Consider the following 21,740-nt stretch of genomic DNA (forward strand, 5'->3'; position numbering starts at 1 on the left):
CCCATCCCTCCCAAACCAGGAAAGTGTAAATTACAGATAAAGGGGAAAATATATAAAAATCAGATTATATTCTCTGATAAAAGAATAATGGTTGATGGAGGAGAATTCATGCTTGTTTTGAAATGTGCTCAGAGAAGATGGGTGTGTTCTTGGTTACTGGTTCAAAGGCAAAATGGGCAGTGGATGTCAATGACTTCAGGTCACTAATGGCTGTTTAGGGATCTCAGTCAAGTTCAGAGTTGACAGGTCTCTAAAGTTCATGCTGCCACTGCAGTTGCCATGGTAATGCTTGTTGGCAGGCACTTGGACATCAAGAAGGGGAATGGATATAGAAGCAGAACTATCCTCTCTCCAAAAAAGTGGTGATTTCAAGTCAGGATTCAGGGATATTGGTGAAACAATTACGAGAAGCTTGAACCAAATCTGTTCTTGCTATACTATAGTTTATTATTCCAAGCAGGCATAAAAATTCATTCTTAAAAGGATGTGCAAACATGTTGGTAGAAAGCTGCATAGGTCTTAAGCACTCAAATTTATCTTATTGTAGATCTGGAGTATCCAAAGCCAGTAGAATAATGGCATATCAACAAGAAAAATAAGTTTGGGGGTTGCTAATGCCCATTAAACCCACTTGAGCATAAACAGTCCATTGACTCAGACCAAAGCCTTTTTTTTACCCCCATGGATCATTGAGAATTCCACCCATGCATTCCCAAATTCAAAGTGAATTTTACTCTAGCCTGCCAGGATTATGCAAAAATCAAACAAAAACCTAGTGGTACAGATTGTGTCATCTTAAAATTTAGCTCGCATCAGCTTGTTTCTCCACTTGTGTTTTTACTTGTTGAAGTTAGATAACATGATTTTAAGGCCATGCGGTCGGTCTGACTTTCTTTATATAATCTTGTGAGTCTTAAATGATGCAGGATGACAGGTCAGAGGTGTGGCTGGCTTTTCAGGCTGCCAGTGGAATATGAAGAATGGGATTGGGCGTTAAAATCAATAAACTGAGATAAAAATAAACTTTTCTAGTAGTATGAACTCATATATATGGCGTTTAACATTTTATATATTGTGTGATTCTGATAATAAAAACTATTTTGGTAACACAGCAACTGCATCATATTTAAAGCAGTCTTCTCACTGTATCTCCTAGAGGCACATAATCAAAGTCTATCATGCAGTAGATGGAGTTGTCTGACCAGATAATGGGTCCCAAACAGGAGTGTGTTCTGAAGCACACACCTTTGGAGCATAAGGGAGCTGTTGTCTCATTCCAAGACAAGCGCGAAAATCTGTTCCATAGTATTAAGGAGACTGGGAAAGCAATCTGGGACACTACCAAAGTGCTTTTCATGTGGTGTGTATTTCAGTCAACACTGAAATACCTGTAGCCACTGGTAGAACTGGCTTGTTTTCAGAGGATGGAGAAGTTACATCCTCTTACCGTTGTGAAAAGGCCCAGGAGATTGTTGTTAACCATAAGCAGTCAAATATTGTTTCTTATCCACAAACTAAACCTCCAGCAATAGAGTGCCCCCGAGTTCCTTGGGTTTGTTTGTCACATGGTTTTGTAGCAATTTCAGTTTCAGATAAGGTTGTTCTTTTGCCATTGCTATTGTAGACTTAGCTATACTTATTTGAGAGGACTCTTAGATTGAAGTTTCTCTGTGGGGATATATTGCCTACAAGCAAAAAATATCTCTTCAATAGGAATCCATTATTTTCTGGCTCCAAAATCATTTGGAGAAAATTGAACCCGCTATCCAGAAATAGCAAAGATGGAGTTGCCTGCTATCATCACCTCACTGTTATGGGATGAATGAAATTAAATATTTGGTTATCAAACTAAAAACATCTTGGTAAGAATCTGTTCTCATATGGCCTGCATTAAGCTAATATTTTGATTTATCAAGATTATAGATTTTTTTAAAGCAGATTTTGGATGTAACAATAATTATAGGCCCCAAGACTATAACTTTTGGACATTGTTCTGTTGACAATTCTACCAAAAAAAAAAAGCTTTAAAATATGAATATGAACTTTCTATGAAATAGGAAAAAATATTTCACATAAAATATTGAAGTTAGTTGTTGAGGACAGAGGCATGAGTCTAATTGATAGTGATAGCTGCCTTATTTAGCTTCCTTATTCTGCCCAATGACAAGGTTATCTTCCTTCTTGGTTCAAAACTAAAGATCTTAACACTTTGTACTACCCTATGTCTGAACACAGATCCAGTTTTTAGAGTTTCATGGTACATTTAAAAAGTTTGTCTATTAATCTTGTCGTATCACTCTTCCTGCCCTTTGGCATTTCTTTAAAGACTAGTAAACTTTTACGACACAGAAGTGGTGATTATTAAGTAACAGAATGCAAGTATTCATTGTGGTTTTATTTTTAAGATCTGTTTTTCTCCCCCATGCCTTATTTTCTGTGTTCATTATATTCTACCCTCGGTAAGAAATAAGCTACATTAGGTCAGAATGTAGATTGTGATAAGCACAATACTGAAATCACTATTAGAAGACATCCAGAAAATGCTTGAATGAAAATGTTGAACTAGTAAATACTTAACACTTAGTACTTTAAACGTATAAAGCACTTTACAAATCTTTTAACTAATCCTTGCATTACTTGCATACCTGCCGAACAGGAGTATTATCCTTCTTTAACATATGTGGTTAAATGACTTGTCCAAGGCCACACATACTCAATGGCAGTTCTAGGACTAGATCCCAGCTCTCCTGATTTGATCTTGTGCCATAAACACAAGACACTCCACTTCTTGTCTGGTGAGCACTGGGTTGGCTGGAAAATTCAACTATGTACAGGAAGGGATGTTGCTGTTAGTCACAGAAATGAAAGCTGAACAAGAAGTAATGCTAATGTAATAGAAAATGAAGAAGTGTGTGGGCTAGTGTGAGGAGACCCACTGATTATTCTCAATCTTTTGAAATGAGTTTTTGTAGTTGCTACTGAACTGCGGAGAGCATATAAAGCAAATATTGAAGATGTTCCTTGCAGTGATGGCCTGCTATTGTAACTTATCTCCAGACGTGTTCTACTGTGCTGAAGTTAAAATTGTTTGTTTGAAATATTTGCTAATAACCTTTCAACTGAAGTCTTCTCTTGTGTTAGCTCATTTCTGTATCTGTAACCTTGTGGATCCAGACTACCATCTGTTTGCTCTAAATGCAAAATCTTAAGTGACCTCATACTCTCTTGTAATAACAGATGGTCATATCTGACTGGCACAAATTCTAGGCATTCAGTGAATTATTGTGCCTTAACATTGCTGAGGTCGTGCTTAAATTTTTGTGTGTGTTTGAAATTGGGAGCTTATTTTCAGTATCTGTAGGCGATGGAGTTGTAGCATTATAACTAAGGCTACGAGTATGTCACGGAGGTCACAGAAGTCACGAAATCCGTGACTTCTAGAGATCTCTGTGACATTGGGGCGCTGCAGCTGCCCAGCCCCCACCGGCAACAGAGGGGCCACAGTTCCCTGATGCTGCATGCAGTGGGGCAGGGGGCAGGACCCTCCTCCCTCTCCATTTTGTCAGGGATATTTTTACTAAAAGTCAGGGACAGGTCACAGCTTCAATGAATTTTTCTTCATTGCCCGTGACCTGTCCATAACTTTTACTAAAAATGTCCATGACAAAATCGTAGCCTTAATTATAACTTTTCCATTAACTTGTGTGTAAAAGAAGGTATGGTTGCTCACATTTGAGTGCTTTTTTGGGTAGGGGATTCCAGCCTTGATCAACAGAGGTGGTAAAATGCCTAGTAATCACTAGAAGTGAGATATGAACACAGGGTTTCCTCTTTTCCAACTCACGTAACTTGCTCTAGGATACAGGCTATTTGATTGATAGCTTTCTCTCTCCCCTCCCTCCCATCATGTTGGTGTATTTATAAGCAGTAACTTAACTGCAGGAACCACCCCCAAAAAAGAATGGGGACCCACTTCAAAGCGATATTGCCCTAATCAACATATACAGAAGCAAAAATCAGGTCCCAGATGTCAAAATGGATGCCAAAAAAGTGACTTCCCTTTCAAATATTTTTAAGTAGTCACGTCTGACATCTTATTATTCCATGTGTAATTAACCCAATCTATACCATACCAAATCAACATGAAAAATTCTACTATGAATTTTAATTTGTTTGTTTGCCATTCTTGCAACATTTCTTAAAAATAAGTATAAAATTCTTGTTGGATTGACTGCAACCTTAACTTTGGTATTGCTACTGTTCCCCTTTATCTAGGGAAGTGGAAGAGAGCTGTTTGTCCATTGAAGATAGACTGGTGAGCTGGACTGGTTCACCTACCATACTGTTGTATGATATAAATACCTAGATAATTAGAAACATAACATTGAATGTGGTGGTCAGCTTGAAGAATATCTGTTTGTTTCTATTGCAGGATCCTTGCTCCTTGAAGGCATTATATAGAAATGTCCTGAGTGAGTACTAGTGTTTTCCTCAAGACCACCGAATCCCAAAATATTTTGATTTGCATGTCAATCAGTTAGGGCATACCACTTTTTTATTTAGTTTACTTTGTTGAGTTTTAAATAGGATTAAGTAGTAAGTAGAGTAGACTTTTTAGCATTGATCATTTTTCCATTTTCATTTGCAGCTGACCGAAATGCATTGATTCTTAATAAGCTATTCTGACATAAAAAATTATATTTGCTCAGGGTTTTCTGTGTCATTAACATTTTTCCTTCCCTGATTGTTAGCTTTGCTTACTTCCCAACAGTAGAAACTACATTTTCAGTCCCAATGCAAGTTCATTCCAAATGTTTTTGCTATGAAATATCCAATAAAATGTGTGCAAACAAAGGTGGTAAATATAGATGCAAAATGGGGGGAGGGAAAAAGAAAGATCTGTCTATCATGGATTTTTTTTCCTCTCTGAATAAGAGAGCAAAGTGAATGCTGCTGCTTCTCCCAAGGCCAACCAGCTGTTCACTACATGAGCCAGCATGAATGATGCCTTGTTTGTAAATAAACATGCAAACTAGATCTCCTGAACCATTTCTTTTAGATTTATTAGCCTCTTTTCCTTTATCAGTTGCTTTAGTTAAGAAATGGAAAGTGTTCCTTTAACTTATACTTTTGTCATGGTAGCCACGTTAACTCACTTGATAAAAAAAACGTGGTGTGCTACAATGCAAAAGTTCTTTAAATATCAGAGGGGTAGCCGTGTTAGTCTGGATCTGTAAAAGCAACAAAGAATCCTGTGGCACCTTATAGACTAACAGACGTTTTGCAGCATGAGCTTTCGTGGGTGAATACCCACTTCTTCGGATGCAAGTGGACTTGCACCCACCCGAAGAAGTGGGTATTCACCCACGAAAGCTCATGCTGCAAAACGTCTGTTAGTCTATAAGGTGCCACAGGATTCTTTGTTGCTTTCTTTAAATATGTTTCTTAAAAGGTGACCACTAGCTAAGATGCAAATGCTTAGAGGCAAGCTTTCAAATCATTACATGGATATGACTCACTGATGAGAGCTGCATGATTAAATGGCATTGTCCTCCTATGAAACTTATCTTTTAGTTCCTTGTCTCCCTGGATGCATTTTCTTCTGATCACACCTGAGTTTGATTTCCTTTTTATTCTGGAGGCAACCAGAGCTATCGTTCAGACATGCTTGAAATGTTAATAGGGATGTTAGTGGTACTGGGGGAAACAAGCATGGAAAGGGCTGTCAAAGCAGCTTTAGCTGCCTTCATATAAACATATATTAAAATCGACTTTGGAAGATCACAGGAAGTGAGTATATCTCCAGGGCTACAAAATTCCTAGGCAAAAGAGGTTTGAGCAACAGATAGGAAAAGAAATACTTCCTCTAAGAACTCTCCTCCATCTTCCATAGAGCACTCTCAACAATCTGTTTCAAACCTTTTAAAATGTATGTTCTTCTCAGAGAGACCTCATTCACTGTAAAAGTGATCTGCCTGACTTAAACTGGTTCTCAAAAAGGACAACCTAAAAAGACAATGAATGCATCACTTGAAAGTCAGATGTTGTTAGACCACTGTATATGTTTCAGAAAAAGAGCAATCATGTAAGATGAATGCCGTGGTAAAGTCAAAATCAGAGGTTCTCAAACTTTTTGTATTGATGACCCCTTTCGAACACCGAGCCTCTGAGTGCGACACTCCCCTTAAAAATTAAAAACACATTTTAGATATTTAACACTGTGTTAAATACTAAATTTAAACCCTATTGCTTAAAATGAATTTACCTTTTCTCACTGCTTTTAAATTAAGACTAAAACACAGTGGGTGGCAGGGCTAGGGGCTGACAACCTTGTGTACAGGGGTTGGGGCTCACAGCATCCTGGATGCTCACAGCCCTGCTCCTGGTTGGGGTCAGGACTCACAACCCCACATGGCAGTCGGAGTCGGGGATCGCAGCCCCGCTCCTGGCCAGGGTTGGGGTCGGGGCTCGCAGCCCCATATGGGGGTCGAAGTTGGGGCTCACATCCATGATTCCCTGTCGGGGTCAGGGATCACAGCCATGCACTGGGGTTGGGGCTCACAGCCCAGCGCAGGTGTCAGGGGTGGGGCTCACAGCCACACACCAGGGTCGGGGCTCGTAGCCCCGCAGCTCCACATAGGGGTCGGGGCTCACAGCCATGCATCGCGGTCGGGGCTTATAGCCTGGCACAGGGGTCGGGTCTCGCAACTTGCAGCCACACGCTGGGGTCAGGGCTCATGTCCTCTCACATAACCCAGTTTGAGAACCAATGCTCTACACCTAGAGGGAGGATGCACAGTACAAGCAAAATGATTGGTCACATCTGTTTGACTATCTGAATCTTAGAATAAGGCAGTAGGAGGAAGGTGGAAAAAGAGAAACTTTCCTTACCATTTTAACAAAATCAATTTCAGGTCTGAAGAGGATTTATAACTTTTTCTGTGGTACTCATCTTATCTGAGCACAGCACACCATGAATTTATCCTCCTGATACTCCAGTGAAAATTGTATTGAAAGCTTGAAGCTTAAAAAACACAGACACACAAGCTGTTCTGTTGGGAAGGGTATTCCTGTTTAAGGCTAGTAAATCTGCGGGGGATGTGAAAATGCCTCAATTTGTCACAGGCTTGTTAATCTGGAATGTAACACAATTTCTTTAACTTACTTTGAAGGTGATTTCCCAGTGCCATTCTTTGGAAAGCGGCATATACTTTCTGGATTTGTGTTCTTAATATCATCCCCTCCCTTCTTAAAGAAGAAAGAAAACAGGAACTGAATGAAGTGCTGACATTTACATTAGCAGTGTAATTGTGAACTTTAAACCCCAGTATAGTGAAGTCTGTAGGCCGATTTTCATAATACTGTCCAATGCCTGTTCTTGCTCTTACAAACTAAAATATTTGACATTTCCTTTTGCATTCTAATTGCACTATTGTGCTTACTTTTAAGTGTCTCTTTTGTTTTTGTAGGGCTCTAAAATTGACTATTGCAAACAGTATTAAGGAAGGGTTCTCTTTGCATTAGTACAGCTGAGTCAGTGAGCCTGGTTACATCCTGGTTCTGTGTATATCCATGTCGTCCTAGGTAGACAAGTCAATAATTCAAGCTTTAGCATCAATATTGCTGATTTTTAGTTGTCAAATAGGTCTAAACTGCTATTAGAAATAGCAAATAGCTCCCTGTGTCTAGATGAGAAGCCTTCATATTGCAAGTCACTGTTGGGGAAGTTCTTCACATTTCCAAAGTTTTAGCCTGGTTATGGAACATGATCAAGATCCTATCTACACTAGAAACTGGAATGCTACTGTAATTTCTTGAGTGTTTGTAGCATAGGTGAGACTTTTGTCTTCCCTACTGAAGCTAACCTTTGTGTAATAACTTGACATACTGAATATTATATATTAGCTTATGATTTCATGAGCCTGTGAAATGCAGATGGTTAATTAGTATTTCCTACATGTTCTTAGAACTGCAGCCCTGAAAACACACCTTATGGGGTAAAACCTATTAGTCTGTATCCTGTTGATTGAGAATACTGAATGTGGTAGACGCCAGCAAGTTTCTTCAGCGAACTTATGGAAATGTAGGATTTTTTTCCTTCTCTTTCAGGATGTTTTGCATGAAGTAAACCCCTATTTAAACAAGATTTAGCAATAGAATGTTTTTAAAAATAGTATGCACAGTATATCTACTCTTAAATTGCACAAAAGGTAATCTAAATGGGTACCATCTGTCAGACCTACACATTAGTGTCAAAGTATGACCAATCTACTAGAATTCTTTGAGGGCGTCAATAAGCATGCGGACAAAGGAGATCCAGTGGATATAGTGTATTTAAATTTTCAGAAAGCCTTTGACATGGTCAGTTCTTAGAATGGAGAGGTAAATAGTGGTGTCCCCCAGGGATCTATACTGGGCCCAGTCCTATTTAACATATTCATAAATGATCTGGAAAAAGGGGTAAACAGTGAGGTGGCAAAATTTGCAGATGATACAAAACTACTCAAGATAGTTAAGTCCCAGGCAGAATGTGAAGCGACAGAAAAGGATCTCACAAAACCGGGTGACTGGGCAACAAAATGGCAGATGAAATCTAATATTGATAAATGCAAAGTAATGCACGTTGGAAAACATAATCCTAACTATACATCTGCAATGATGGGGTCTAAATTAGCTGTTACCACTCAAGAAAGAAATCTTGGAGTCATTGTGGATAGTTCTCTGAAATCATCCACTCAATGTGCAGTGGCAGTCAAAAAAGCGAACAGAATGTTGGTAATCATCAAGGAAGGGATAGATAATAAGACAAAGTATCATATTGCCTCTGTATAAATCCATGGAATGCCCACACCTTGAATACTGCATGCAGATGTAGTCACCCCATCTCAAAAAAGATAGGTTGGAATTTGAAAAGGTTCAGAAAAGGGCAACAAAAATGATTAGGGGTATAGAATGGCTTCCATATGAGGAGAGATTAATAAGACTGGGACTTTTCAGCTTGGAAAAGAGGCGACTAAGGGGGGATATGATAGAGGTCTATAAAATCATGAGTGAAATAGAGAAAGTAAATAAGGAAGTGTTATTTACTTCTTTTCATAATACAAGAACAAGGGGCCACCAAATAAAATTAATAGGTAGTAGGTTTAAAACAAACACAAGAAAATATTTTTTCATGCAACGCACTGTCAACCTGTGGAACTCCTTGCCAGAGGATGTTGTGAAGGCCAATACTATAATGGGGTTCAAAAGGGAGCTAGATAGGTCCATCGATGGCTATCTTCCATGAATCTATTAGCCAGGATGGGCAGGAATGGTGTCCCTAGCCTCTGTTTGCCAGAAGTTGGGATTGGATGACAGGGGATGATCACTTTGATGATAACCTGTTCTGTTCATTCCCTTTGGGGCACCTGCCATTGGCCACTGGCAGAGGACAGGATACTGGGCTTGATGGACCTTTGGTCTGACCCAGTATGGCTGTTCTTATGTGGTGTTGGTAATCTTCTCAGGTATCTCAGCCCTCTCCTACTCCCACGGCCCCAGCTGACCATCTGATATTGATGTTAACGTCATTAGAACCCCAGGTATCCTACCTACACAAGTATCTATACAGATATCCCCTTTGAGGGGATATTACTGTTCTTCTGGGCAAACAGTTTTAGGATCAGGTTTTTCCTGTATCCCTTTTAGAACTTAAATTTCTTCTGGAGGTGTATCCACAAAAACACAACTAACAGTTGCCTCAACCCATACTTGCATCTTCCGCCCCCAGGCAGGTAGTCTGCTCTTGTGGTAAATCTCTTTATAATGGTCTCACCTCCTGCCAAGGCTATGTCTACATTAGCCATTTCTGCAGAAAGTCTTCCCACTGTTACTAACATGGCACAGATGTCAAAAACATGGTGGTTAAAATGTTGGCAGCTGTTTGGTTACTTGAACTGTTGCTACCACCAGTGGAGCTGCAATGACGGGACCTTTTCAGAAAAAGGTGAGTGAGGCCAGGGGGACAATAAATGGTTTTGCCTAAAGGTGTTTTCTTGAAAACAGTTCATCAGAATTAACTCGACAGTCTGTTGCTGTGGGATCTTGGTGTCACCAAAATGGCAGAATGGAGTGAAAGTATAGTATACTTCATGTACGCTTATAGCCTCCTTCAGCCACATGAGGCAGAAGCAGCAATGTCCTCTGAAAAGATGCAATGCACAGAAGCTTGAAGCACAAGTAGCAGTGAGGGGAGTACGGCCACAAGAACCCGTCACTGCCAACAGAACCAATTATTTTGTTTGTTCATCTGTCCAGAGGGAGGTGAAGAAGGGTGGGAGGCCACTGGGTATAAACCGAGGGGTGAGATGATGTAGTTAATGTGTTGGAGTTACTTTCACTGAGGGGAAAAGAATCAAACTGTAGATGAAAAGTTAAAAGCAGTGGATGAAGTTTGAAGAGCAAACAGCATTGCGGGGCGGGGGGCTAGATTCCAAAAAAGCTTTTGGGAAGATAAAAGTTTGAGAACTGGGTTGTAATGAAAAGGCAATGAGTCTGAATGCAACACATTTCTTACGCTTTATTTTATCCTATTCATTTGTCTCCTTAAATTGTAAGTTCTGGGGCAGGAAGAAACCTGTCGTGTATGTGAAGCACCTAGCATACTTCTGGGGACTTGTATTAACATTTTCTAACTTCATAAGAACATAAAAACATAAGAGAGGCCGTACTGGGTCAGACCAAAGGTCCATCCAGCCCAGTATCTGTCTACCGACAGTGGCCAATGCCAGGTGCCCCTGAGGGAGTGAACCTAACAGGCAATGATCAAGTGATTTCTCTCCTGCCATCCATCTCCATCCTCTGACGAACAGAGGCTAGGGACACCATTCTTACCCATCCTGGCTAATAGCCATTTATGGACATAGCCACCATGAATTTATCCTGTAGTTGGTACTTCAGTAGTTGGTAAGGGGAAAGGGGCAAACTGCTTCAAAGTAACAGCAGTACCTGACATCTGTTCCATGAAGTAAACATAAATGAAGAGCTTTTGTCTGCAGGTTTTCCTAAACATCTGCATTTTAATCCACTTGTCCTCCAGTCATATTAACCATAGACCTGCATATGGTATAGTTTGATTAGAATATTTGTCTTGCTGTGGAGGTGGTGTGGTCAGGGGACTTCAGAAAAATTCCCTTTAAGCCTTCATGCTTGTGCAAATAAGATTTACTTTGCACGTTTAAAGCATCTGTTATTGCTCTCTCTAAATCTGTAATAGCCTTTCATATTACTTGAACAAATTCATTTTCTACCCCCTCAGCTCAACAGCTGTGGTTGTGCTCTGTTCTGAGTGGTATAATGCTAGTTCAGAAATCTGTCCTTCACAATAAAGGATCGATCCTCCCATGGACAGTGCATAGTGTTTGTCATTATTTTCGTATGTATTGAAATGCTTTCAGAAGTACTCACATGACCATGTAAGGCCTGGTCTACACTGGGGGGGGGGGGGTCGAACTAAGGTACGCAAGTTCAGCTACGCGAATAGCGTAGCTGAACTCGAACTACCTTAGTTCGAACTACTCACCCGTCCAGACGCTGCGGGATCGAAGTCCACGGCTCCCCCGTCGACTCCGCCACTGCCGTTCGCGGTGGTGGAGTTCTGGAGTCGACGGGAGCGCGTTCAGAGTTCGATATATCGCATCTAGATGAGACGCGATATATCGAACTCCGAGAAGTCGAACGCTACCCGCCGACCCGGGCGGGTAGTATAGACGTAGCCTAAGTGTGGGATTTTTTGCTGCTGTTATGCAAGAATGGAGAAATCTGGCTTCTGTAAAGACTGTCCATCTCATTCCAAAGCTCACTGTTTCCTAGTACTGAAAACTTCATTATGACAATTACATCTGCTACTATATGTTGTCAGACGGCCACCGGTGTGGTGCTCTGCTCTTGTTCGATAAGTCGGCTGCGTGCGTGTGTTCCATCTGTGTGCTGCTCCAGCTCTGCACAGATAGCTGACACAGCAGACCCCTGAGAGAACCCCCAATGACCACAGACTCTAATAAGGTATGAAGGCACCTGGCCAGGTTTATTGTCAAATGAAACACAGTAATAGTTCCCCGCAGATTGTACAGGACATACTACAAATATGTGCCCCCTGACAATGGACCGGTTGAGTCAGTGGCGGGATACTCCACTGCCCCCTAGGCCAGACAAAGACTGCCTCAGGGATGCGTTCTTATACATAGATACAAATTACACATCACTCCTGACGTATTGAGGCGCAACCCCCCTATGTAGTAAGGTACAACCCTTCTACACAGTAAGTTGCCGCTTCTCACCTTGTACGTGTTGGTTCGAACAAAACAACTCTATCCATCATATTACCCTTTTGACCCTGTCTTTAGGATGGGTCAGCTTGTTCCTTGTCTGTGTGGAATGTGCAAGTATCCAAATGTTCTGATATCTAGTGTCCAGTACCTCTTAGGTATGTATCTTTTTGCAGCTTCAGCCCTTTCCTTGCCAGCTCCTGTGAGCAGGGCCTGCCTCTGGCTCACGGCTTAACTTTGCTTTATGTTTAGTAAAGTCTTGACCATTATTTCAGGCCTTAGGCCTCATACCAGGTCTCTGATAAAAGGGTTTATGTTTCAGGGCCTCATCTTACTACACTATATATGTTTTCCTGCTCTGATAATTGAAATAAACTCTGCTCATCTTACAGTGGTATAAGTGACAAATTTCCACCAGGTAGTTAGGGTGACAAGTAATGGCCACTCTTTAAAACTGTACAATGCTTATTTCAGAGAACAAGACTAAACAGATGAATGTTCCCCTTTTAAAATCCATTGTAACACACACTAACTTTACAGGTTTTTATTAAGTTACTACCATGGAAGGACTGTTGACACCATTTAAGGCTGGTGACAGCCTACTCTTTTTTTTTTTTTTTTCAGATGGGTTTTGCAAGAGTCAGATACTCACAAAACATTTATGTGCCTCTCATCATGTCCTCACCAGACACCGACTTGTTCAATCAGATGCTTGTGGACACTCCAGGATGTTAGCTGAGAATTTGTCAGACAGTAGACGTCTACTAGCTCACCTTTGGTGTCAGAACTCTGTTATTGCTAGCACTAACATAGGGACATAAAAATTGCGATACCGGATTAAATCTGACCCATGGTCTGTCTAATACAATAGCCTGATTCCTGCAGTGGCCAATCCAATAAATTTCGAAAGAAGATTCAGTAGCCTTAGAAGAAAGTAAAAGTAGGAGGGAGTAAACCTGAGACTGCTACTGGGACAGTGGAATATATGAGAGAAAATGAGGATTCTTCTTTGAAATAGCTGTCTGCCTTTTTCTTAATCTTGTTTATATTAACTAGGAGTGAACACAGTCACTCTGTGATAATCCAGGGAGCTAACAAAATATAAAATTTTGGTAGTTGGCAAAACTTAATCTCACATAATTTAGTATCGGGGGGAAATTCTTGGTCTGAATTCCACTATTTCTTCACTATCTTCCTTATCGCTTTTTCCTTCCTCCTTGCCCCATTGCTTTTCAGTTCTTCCCTTTCTTTAGTTCCTTTTATCACTTTTTGATTTGTTTCCCCTCTATCAAATAATAATTAAAAATTGTATAATGATATTCAGCAGAGCATTAACCCCATACATTTACAGCGAGGCTTGCTGACTTGTATTTAATATAGGAAAAGCTACACTAATAGGAAATATGAGTCATTTAAATTAAATGTTAGCATCTGTGAGTATTGCATCCTAGATCTAGTGTCTGTCCTTAGTTCACAGCCGGTGGCTGGTTTTAGTGAAAATCCTGTTGTCTTTTTCCTGGAGAATAGCTTTGTTCTTGGCTGACTGAAATGTTGGCTCTCATTAGCACTTTGGGATGTGACTTCACTGTTAATACATACTCTTATTTCTATAGATACTTTCAAAATTTTATGTTCAGTATTTCAGAGGTTTTTCTTTCTCTCTTTTGTAAGATGTGAAGCATTTGATAGACTTTTTCTCCCCTTCTCCATGGGTATTTGGTTAATCGGCTTTGTTAGTGTTAGCATACTAAAGAACTTTCCATCTTACAATTTCCACTGATTAAACATACAGAAAATTTTCACTCATAGGTATACAATCTGTTTTCCTTTTTTTCCTTAGGTTTTTTTTTTTCGGGGGTGGGGGGGGCTTTGTAGAGTCAGAAGCAGTAGAAGAGGTTTCTGTCTGTTTACCTTTGAATCCTTCCAGGTGTAAATTATATTGCAGTAGTGGCGAGGAATCCCAGTCATGGACCAGACCCCTTGTGCTAGGCATTGTACAAACACATGACCAAGACAGATTGTCATAATTTTGGGGCAAAGACCAAGTAAAGGCTTCTGCAGTTGATTGAGAAAGAAACAGGCTAAGCTACTGAGATTTTAGTCAGTTGTGCTTTGCCGAGGCTCCATAATTAATTTTGTATTGGAACACTGATTTGGCTATTGCTGGATGATATTCTGATGCTGCTGACAAGCAGCGTCATCAAGAGGCGTCGCCCCCGAATTTCTGCGGCATTTTGGCGGTGATGCCTCTCGATGACGTCGCTTGTCGGCGGCAAGTGACATCGAGAGGCGTCGCCGCAGAAATGCCACAGAAATTCGGCAGCATTTCAGCGGATGCTCCACCACCGGCCAGGACGCGGGTGCACTTAGATGCCCCTGTGGGCGCGAGGGCACCCACGGGCACAGCGTTGGGGACCCCTGCACTAAAGTGATTCCAGGATGGCAGTATGTAACTAATTGGGACTCATAGCAAGGGTACTCGGGCAGGGGTTCCCAAATTGTGGTACATGAGTTTAATGTTCCGTCAACTCTCTTCACAACTCTATTGGTTCATATACCACCTTCTTAAAGTATGAGACCTGCTGTTCTAGGGAAAACACTGAGCATAAATAAATGGTCTGCTCTTGATCATTGCGTGATGAAATACTTAGTATATGCAGCACTGATGTGTTAACAGAGGTTTCCTCAGCCAAGGGACAGATGGCTCTTGTCTTGTACTCTCAGCTGCAGGTATGGACTGGGCCACTCCTGTACAGGGTAGGAAGCCAACTAATGCCCTGTACATAGAATTAAGGAGTTACGGTGCTGACTGAGAATGGAGATACTGAAATAGAGGGTTTGGGCTTTCTGCTCTCTTAATTTCTTCAACCCCTATCATCTAGTAAATATCACCGCAAATAGTTTGTACATTTTCATGTGAAACTGAAACACCCAGTCTTCCCCAAGCATTGAGGGAATGCCTGTATAGGACAATCTACAGTGGATCTTCTGTGAATCTCTGGTGCTCTACTATTCAAATTAATTTTCTGTAACTTATGTTGGTTTCTCTTTGTTTAAAGCTTCAGATGAGTTATGTCTACATTTCTTTAAAAATACTCCGTTCCGAATGAATTACTGGATTTTGCCTATTTTGCACTCGCTCTTTTAAATGTGATGGTTTTATTACATTCCTTCCATCCCTACTCATTTAAAATACTGTAAACTGTTAAGCAATTAGGTCTTGTGGGTTTATGGGGGGGGGTTGGTTTTTTTTGGTGGGGAACCCCTCCTGTTTGTTCTTGATGGGCTACGGAATTTGTTTTCAAGTAATTACCATGTATATCAATTCTGATGGTAGGGCTTTTCTTCTCTACTGAAACTGGGGTCAGGTACCATTCTGTCAACTATGCTTATGACACTGAGAAGCTCATTAGGACAATTTCTTTGAGAGCTGTACATAGTGAGTCTAAGCATGAGCCATCATTACACTTCCCTGATCAATGACTGGTTTTCATAATAGGGAGTTCAGGGTTTAGGAGAGTTGTTAAATGTGTTCTCTGTGCTCCATTCTATAGAGAAATATTACATGTTCTCTCTTCCAACCAGAAAGCAGGAGGTAAAAAGATTGCACTTTTCTTATCTAAGGCAAGCCCTTCCTCCTTCATACTGGTGTAAAAAACTGTTCCCCTGCTTTTCTCCTTTTCTACAAGAAGAAAGGGAGACAAAAAAGATATGGGTGAAGAGAAGCTGTTTGGAACATAAGAATGGCCATACTAGGTCAGACCAAAGGTCCATCCAGCCCAGTATCCTGTCTACCGACAGTGGCCAATGCCAGGTGCCCCGAGGGAGTGAACCTAACAGGTAATGATCAAGTGATCTCTCTCCTGCCATCCATCTCCACCCTCTGACAAACAGAGGCTAAGGACAGTATTCCTTACCCATCCTGGCTAATAGCCATTAATGCACTTACCTCTGTGAATTTATCTAGTTCTTTTAAACACATGGCTCTCTCCATCTGAGCCATGTAGTCTCTCAATTTGTAGAGGTTCTTGACAGGTAAATGTACTTCCCTCATGCTGTCCCTCTGGGCTCGCTAGCATTCCTCCCTCCCCCTGCCTCTTCCATCCTTTACACAGCTTCCCAGACTGTTGTTGGGGAGGCAATTTTGAGCCTCCTAGTTTACTTACTCTGACCCCCACCACCTTTTCTGCTGGGCTTTTTTCTTTATAGGAGCTCTGTTTCCTGCTCTTTCTTTAGCTGCTTCCACCACATCTAGGGGCACTGTCTAATCTGAGCCAGCAGCTCTGATTGTACAGTTGACAGGCCCTGCATTCAATCCTCTGCTTTCTGCTGAATCTTGGCATTTGTTCTTCCCCCACTCTCCATTCAAACTTATTCCTTGCTTTCCCTTACTCCAGAGTGACCTGGCCAGAAACTTACTTTTGCTACTTCACTAGTGGAGTCCCCGCCTTCCATAGCTCTCTGTCCTTCCTTTTGCAGTGGCTTACCTACGGTCACCAAGGAAGTCAAACCATTTTAGGGGAACCCTGCATCTTTCCAGAGCAGCTGGAATTCCTTAGGACTAATTCCTTAGCTGTCAACAGAAGCCTCATAGTACTGGATTCCCTAGACTAGTCAGAGTGATCCTAAAACTATCTCCAGAGGGCACACAGAGAAAAGGACTTGGTACCTCAAGGAAGTCAAGACCATTGAAGGGTAATTCTTTATTCCTTAACTACTCCTTCAGACGGACCACACCAAGAATAATCCATCATTCCTAAAGATTCTCACCCCTCTTCTAAGGTCCCTTTTATGCAGATCACCAAACTGTTCCACACATTATGACGTTTGAAAGGTCATGGCTGATTTCCTAGGCTTTCTACCTGATGCTGTAACATGGCAAAGAGATAAAGCAGATGATGAGAAAATTACTTATTGGTAATCTTGATCTGTCTTTCTCTTCTTCACTCCATGGCTTTTCCTGGTCTAGAAATATTCAGATAGATTACAAAGAGACAGTGCTCTCTTTATGGGCAATGGCGATTTGTGTAATTGTTTACCTCCTGCTTCCTGGTTGCTTAATTGTGAAAATCACTGTAATGGGTTATTCTGGGAAGAGATTGGAGCCAATGTTTTCATTAGTAGCCATGTGAGGTAGAACTTACGCACTAGCTACTGCAATAGCATTTTTTTATTTGCATGGATAGAATTATTTCTTAGTTTTTGGTTCCTCTGTAGATAGAGATACAGGGGCAGAATTGTGGTTGTTCGAGTAACTTCAGTTACAAAATATGAAAATACACAATGTTTGGGTTGATTTAAGTATGACCTTAAATTTGAATTTCCAGGCTTTCTGACCTTTATCTTTTGATAACTATAGTAGTCTATTAAAGGCTTTCCCATGAGGTAACAGATCAACAGCTTCATATCTAGATTTAGTTCTTTGACTGGAAATTTTGTTGCTCATTTGAGCTGGGAGCTTACCTACTTCAGTCACTTAATCTGATTAATTGACACTGCAGGGGAAGTTTACCATATTCTCTGTGTTACTTAAATTTTATAGGGCTACAACTTGGTAGTTAGTTGCATGTACTTTGTAGAAACCTATGCTGCTTCCCTCCCTCTTCAGATAGTTTATAGGCCCCCAACAGATTGCTGCCCCACTTGACATTGTGGTGCCTCCTGAGGGGGAAAATGGAGAATAACTTTTTCTCCCTTAATTACTTGACTTCCTAAAAGATGTAATTATTCTTTAAACCACATTGCACTTTACATGGATGAGACCTATGAAGTTCTGTAACAAAACAAAAACCCTAATAAATGCCATTTATTTCCTGTAGAAGTGAAAATTTCTAGTGGGATTTCTGTGGAATAGTATTTAAGTTTCAGGAGAATAAATATCTGCTCTGGTCTCATGGCTGAAGTTTTCAGGGTATCATACATAGATAAGAAATGTACCTTTTTACACTAGTTCAATACATACACAGTTTAAAAAAACAGCACCCATTGACAATCTATAAATTGGTAGCATTCAAATACATGGTAGCACTGTGGAAACCTAACATCACAGTTCAGAGATCTGTCTTCAGTACAAGCCATGAATGCTAAACAGCCACAACGTGTTGAGAAGGGCTAGGTGCATCCTTTAAGACAAATCATCAAACATCTGTGTAAAAAAATTGTGGTGTGATCAGCATGCCATGTTAATTGTAGATGTAAAGAGTGGATTTTTCTTTTATCTGTCTTTTTTGTAGGAACTGGAGACATTGTTGCTGTCATGATTACAGAGTCCAAGGTAAAGGAGATCCTAAATTACTTGGAAAAGAACATCTCTGTCCTGATGGCAATAGCAGTTGGAGCCCGTGTTCCTCCAAAGAATTTTAGTCGTGGCTCTCTAGTCTTTGTGTCAATATCATTCATCGTTTTGATGATAATTTCATCAGCATGGTTAATATTTTACTTCATCCAGAAGATCAGATACACAAATGCACGTGACAGGAACCAGGTAAGATGCCCCTTGCTTCTCTCTATTTAGATGTTTTTATTTTTATATATTGCTGTAGTTAACTATCAGATCATATATGTAGTAATTATACTATGCTATTAACAATGAGCCCTGTATTCCGAAAGAGTGTATACCAATGGAGGAAAATTTTATCTAGCAGATGCTTGCTATGATGAGTAACAGTCATAGAAAATCTCCATACAAAAAACAGGAAGGAATACTATTTGATACTATAAGTTACTCTAGTTAATTGTCATAGCACGTTCTTTATTATTGGGCCACAAAGTGAGGTGTGATTGACTTTTTCAAATTATTAGTCTGAAAAAGTAGATCCTGGGTTTTTAGATATCCATCACTCTTAGCCTGAGAAATTTAAAGTTAACTGCTCAAGAGCTGTGTAATAGTATACAATGAAAATCCTAAAGAAAGAATGTATCTCCTTATGATTGTTCTTTAGTTTTTTGAATCTGCTCATTAATGTATGTGGGGTTATTTAAAGTGAGAAATTCCTTCCTTAAGAACTCTAAACAAAAATGACCCAGTGTTATAAACTGTTGTGCAGTGCAATAAAATATTTTCTGCTGTATCTTCAAGTAGTGTCCCTATGGGTGCTCTACTGTAGTTGTATCTGCGACCCTGCACTGCTTATCGGAGAACTTTGGTAGCAGTGTCTGTTCAGCCTGCGCATGCGCTGCCCCCCCACGAGGCGAACCAGCACTGTGCAGGCAAATCCTCCTCTGTTCCTTTTCAACTGCCCCTGGCTAGAGATGGAGCTTTAGCTATTTGTTAGTGGATCATTAATCTCTTTAGAATTGCTAATCTTTAGCTTTTTTTTAAGCTTCTTTTCTTTCTTTACTCCATTTATCTTTTATTTGGCTGTTGCCCAAAACAAAAAAGACTTCATTTTTTCCTCAACCCCCTGTCTGGGGACCCCGCCTTGGACAGGGTATTTCCGGCTCTCTAGGCTTCAAGAAGTGTCCCAGGTGCAAGGAATTTATTCCAGTGACTGATGGACACTCTCAGGGCATCTGCTGCCTGGGAGAGGCGCACATCCCACAGAAGTGTGGATTGTGCCAGCAACTGAAGCCCAGATCCAGAAAGGATGGAGAACTGAGGCTGAAACTCCTACTCACAGAGGCAGCCCTTCAATCATCCGAGTACCCCAGATGCCTGAAAACCTCACCACAACTCTCTACTTCTAAGGGAGGTGAGCCCAAAGAGATGTCCAGGAGCCACTCACAGAAGGCCTCTAAGAAAAGGGCCATGAGTCCCCACAGTGACCCCTGATTGAGGCAAAGACTATCTCCGGCTTGATTGTCTGTACTGACTGCACCAAAGCTTTCTAAATCCAGTACCCAGGGCTCTCATGGTACTGCCCCAACAGAGCATGTGGGGTTGCCTAAGAACACAATGGGCACAAGCAAGGAACCATCGGTACTGTCTGGTGCGACAAACACAGAAAATCCGCCCTGGGGAAGGCTCCTGTGATATGGACGTAAACATCGTACTGCTTGTGGCACGCCAGGCACAGACGGACCATACTACCAGGCCCACATTACTGACTCCTTTGGTGCAGGCATCTCAGTACCGACAACCACTACTGGTTACCGATGCCTTCGGCACCACCAGACTTCTGCTATGCGATGGACCTCTTGGTGTCGCATGTGCTGGATTCGCCTCCGGTCAGTACTGGGGCCCCGCTACCAAGTTCACCCAGAGCTCCTGACTCACTGACAACCTCATGTCATGCACTACCCTTCTCATCCACTGAGTCAGAAAGTGAGCAAGAGGACTTGGTCTCCCATTGCTCCTCTCACCCTCCATATTGTGCCCAATTCCATCATGGACCACAACGGACTCATGGACCACATCATTGACCACATGGATCCACCTGATCCACAGCCTCCCTTGTATGGACAGCCTTGGTACCAACCACCTGGCCCCTCCCTGACAGGCTCAAAGACAAACATGCCTCCCATAGCTCTAGTGTGGCCTATCAGCAACTGAGGAAACATCCTCCTTCAGCTGCTGCATCGAGGGCTTCTGAGCCCCTGAACTGACGAGGGAGGAACAAGAGGCTGAAGCCAAGGAGGAAGTTACCCCTCAGACTAATTTCTCATTGTCATCACCAGATGAGACGGTGATGTTCCCTCCACCATCGATGGCAGATGACTTTAAACTATTTCAGGACCTGGCCCAGCAGGTGGCAGAGGCACTACAGGAGGTGAACGAGTCACACCACAAACTATTGGACATCTTACATTCTTCTGCCTTGTCCAGAGTAGTCCTCCCTATTAATGAGGCACTCTTGGACCCTGCCAAAATCATATGGCAGACCCCCACCTCCGTCCTGCTAACATGTAAGCAGGCCAACAAAAAAATTTCCTTCCCAGCAAAAGACAGTTTCTCCTCTCCTACCCACCTCCCAATTCGATCATAGTGTATGTGGTTAACTCAGAAAGCCCCAGCACCATTTCACATCCAGCCCTACATTTGAGTCACCCTCTTGAAAGTGTGTGGCAATAGTAATGGTCTAATAATGTGGTCACAGTCAAAAAGAGAAATAAAAATATTTGGCATGCTCTAAATAGGCCTCAGAATCATAGAAAGAAATATAGAACTGAAAGGGACCTAGAGAGATCATTAAGTCTAGTCCCCTGCATTGAGACAGGACCCAAGTATACCTAGACCATCCCAGACAGTTGTTTGTCTAACCTGTTCCTAAAAGTTTCCAGTGATAGGGATTCCACAGTCTCCCTTTGCATATGTCTACTTCGCATTGTAACACCAGGGTTAGTGGGACTGGAATCCGCTGACCTGTGTTAGAGAACCCAGGACTCGAGCATCTATGCTAATTGTTAACCCTGTGTTCAGAATTTTCTAACCCAGGCTCGAACCTGGGACTCTGGCATCCACACAGCAGCACGCGTACCTGAGTCAAACCAACAATA

At 41.4% G+C, this 21,740-nt stretch overlaps 1 protein-coding gene across 3 annotated transcripts in view; it reads left to right on the forward strand.

Annotated features, from left to right (window-relative positions):
• Nucleotides 1–21,740, forward strand: part of RNF130 (ring finger protein 130) — an 86,903-nt gene that overhangs the window by 23,226 nt on the left and 41,937 nt on the right. For all 3 annotated transcript variants that reach the window (XM_039484606.1, XM_039484607.1, XM_039484605.1), the window contains one exon: nt 18,539–18,789. In XM_039484606.1, the coding sequence (XP_039340540.1) occupies nt 18,539–18,789 (251 nt within the window). The remainder of the gene's footprint in view (nt 1–18,538; nt 18,790–21,740) is intronic.

Source organism: Mauremys reevesii, linkage group 8 (assembly GCF_016161935.1).
Source record: "Mauremys reevesii isolate NIE-2019 linkage group 8, ASM1616193v1, whole genome shotgun sequence".
Classification (NCBI taxonomy): Eukaryota; Metazoa; Chordata; order Testudines; family Geoemydidae; genus Mauremys; species Mauremys reevesii.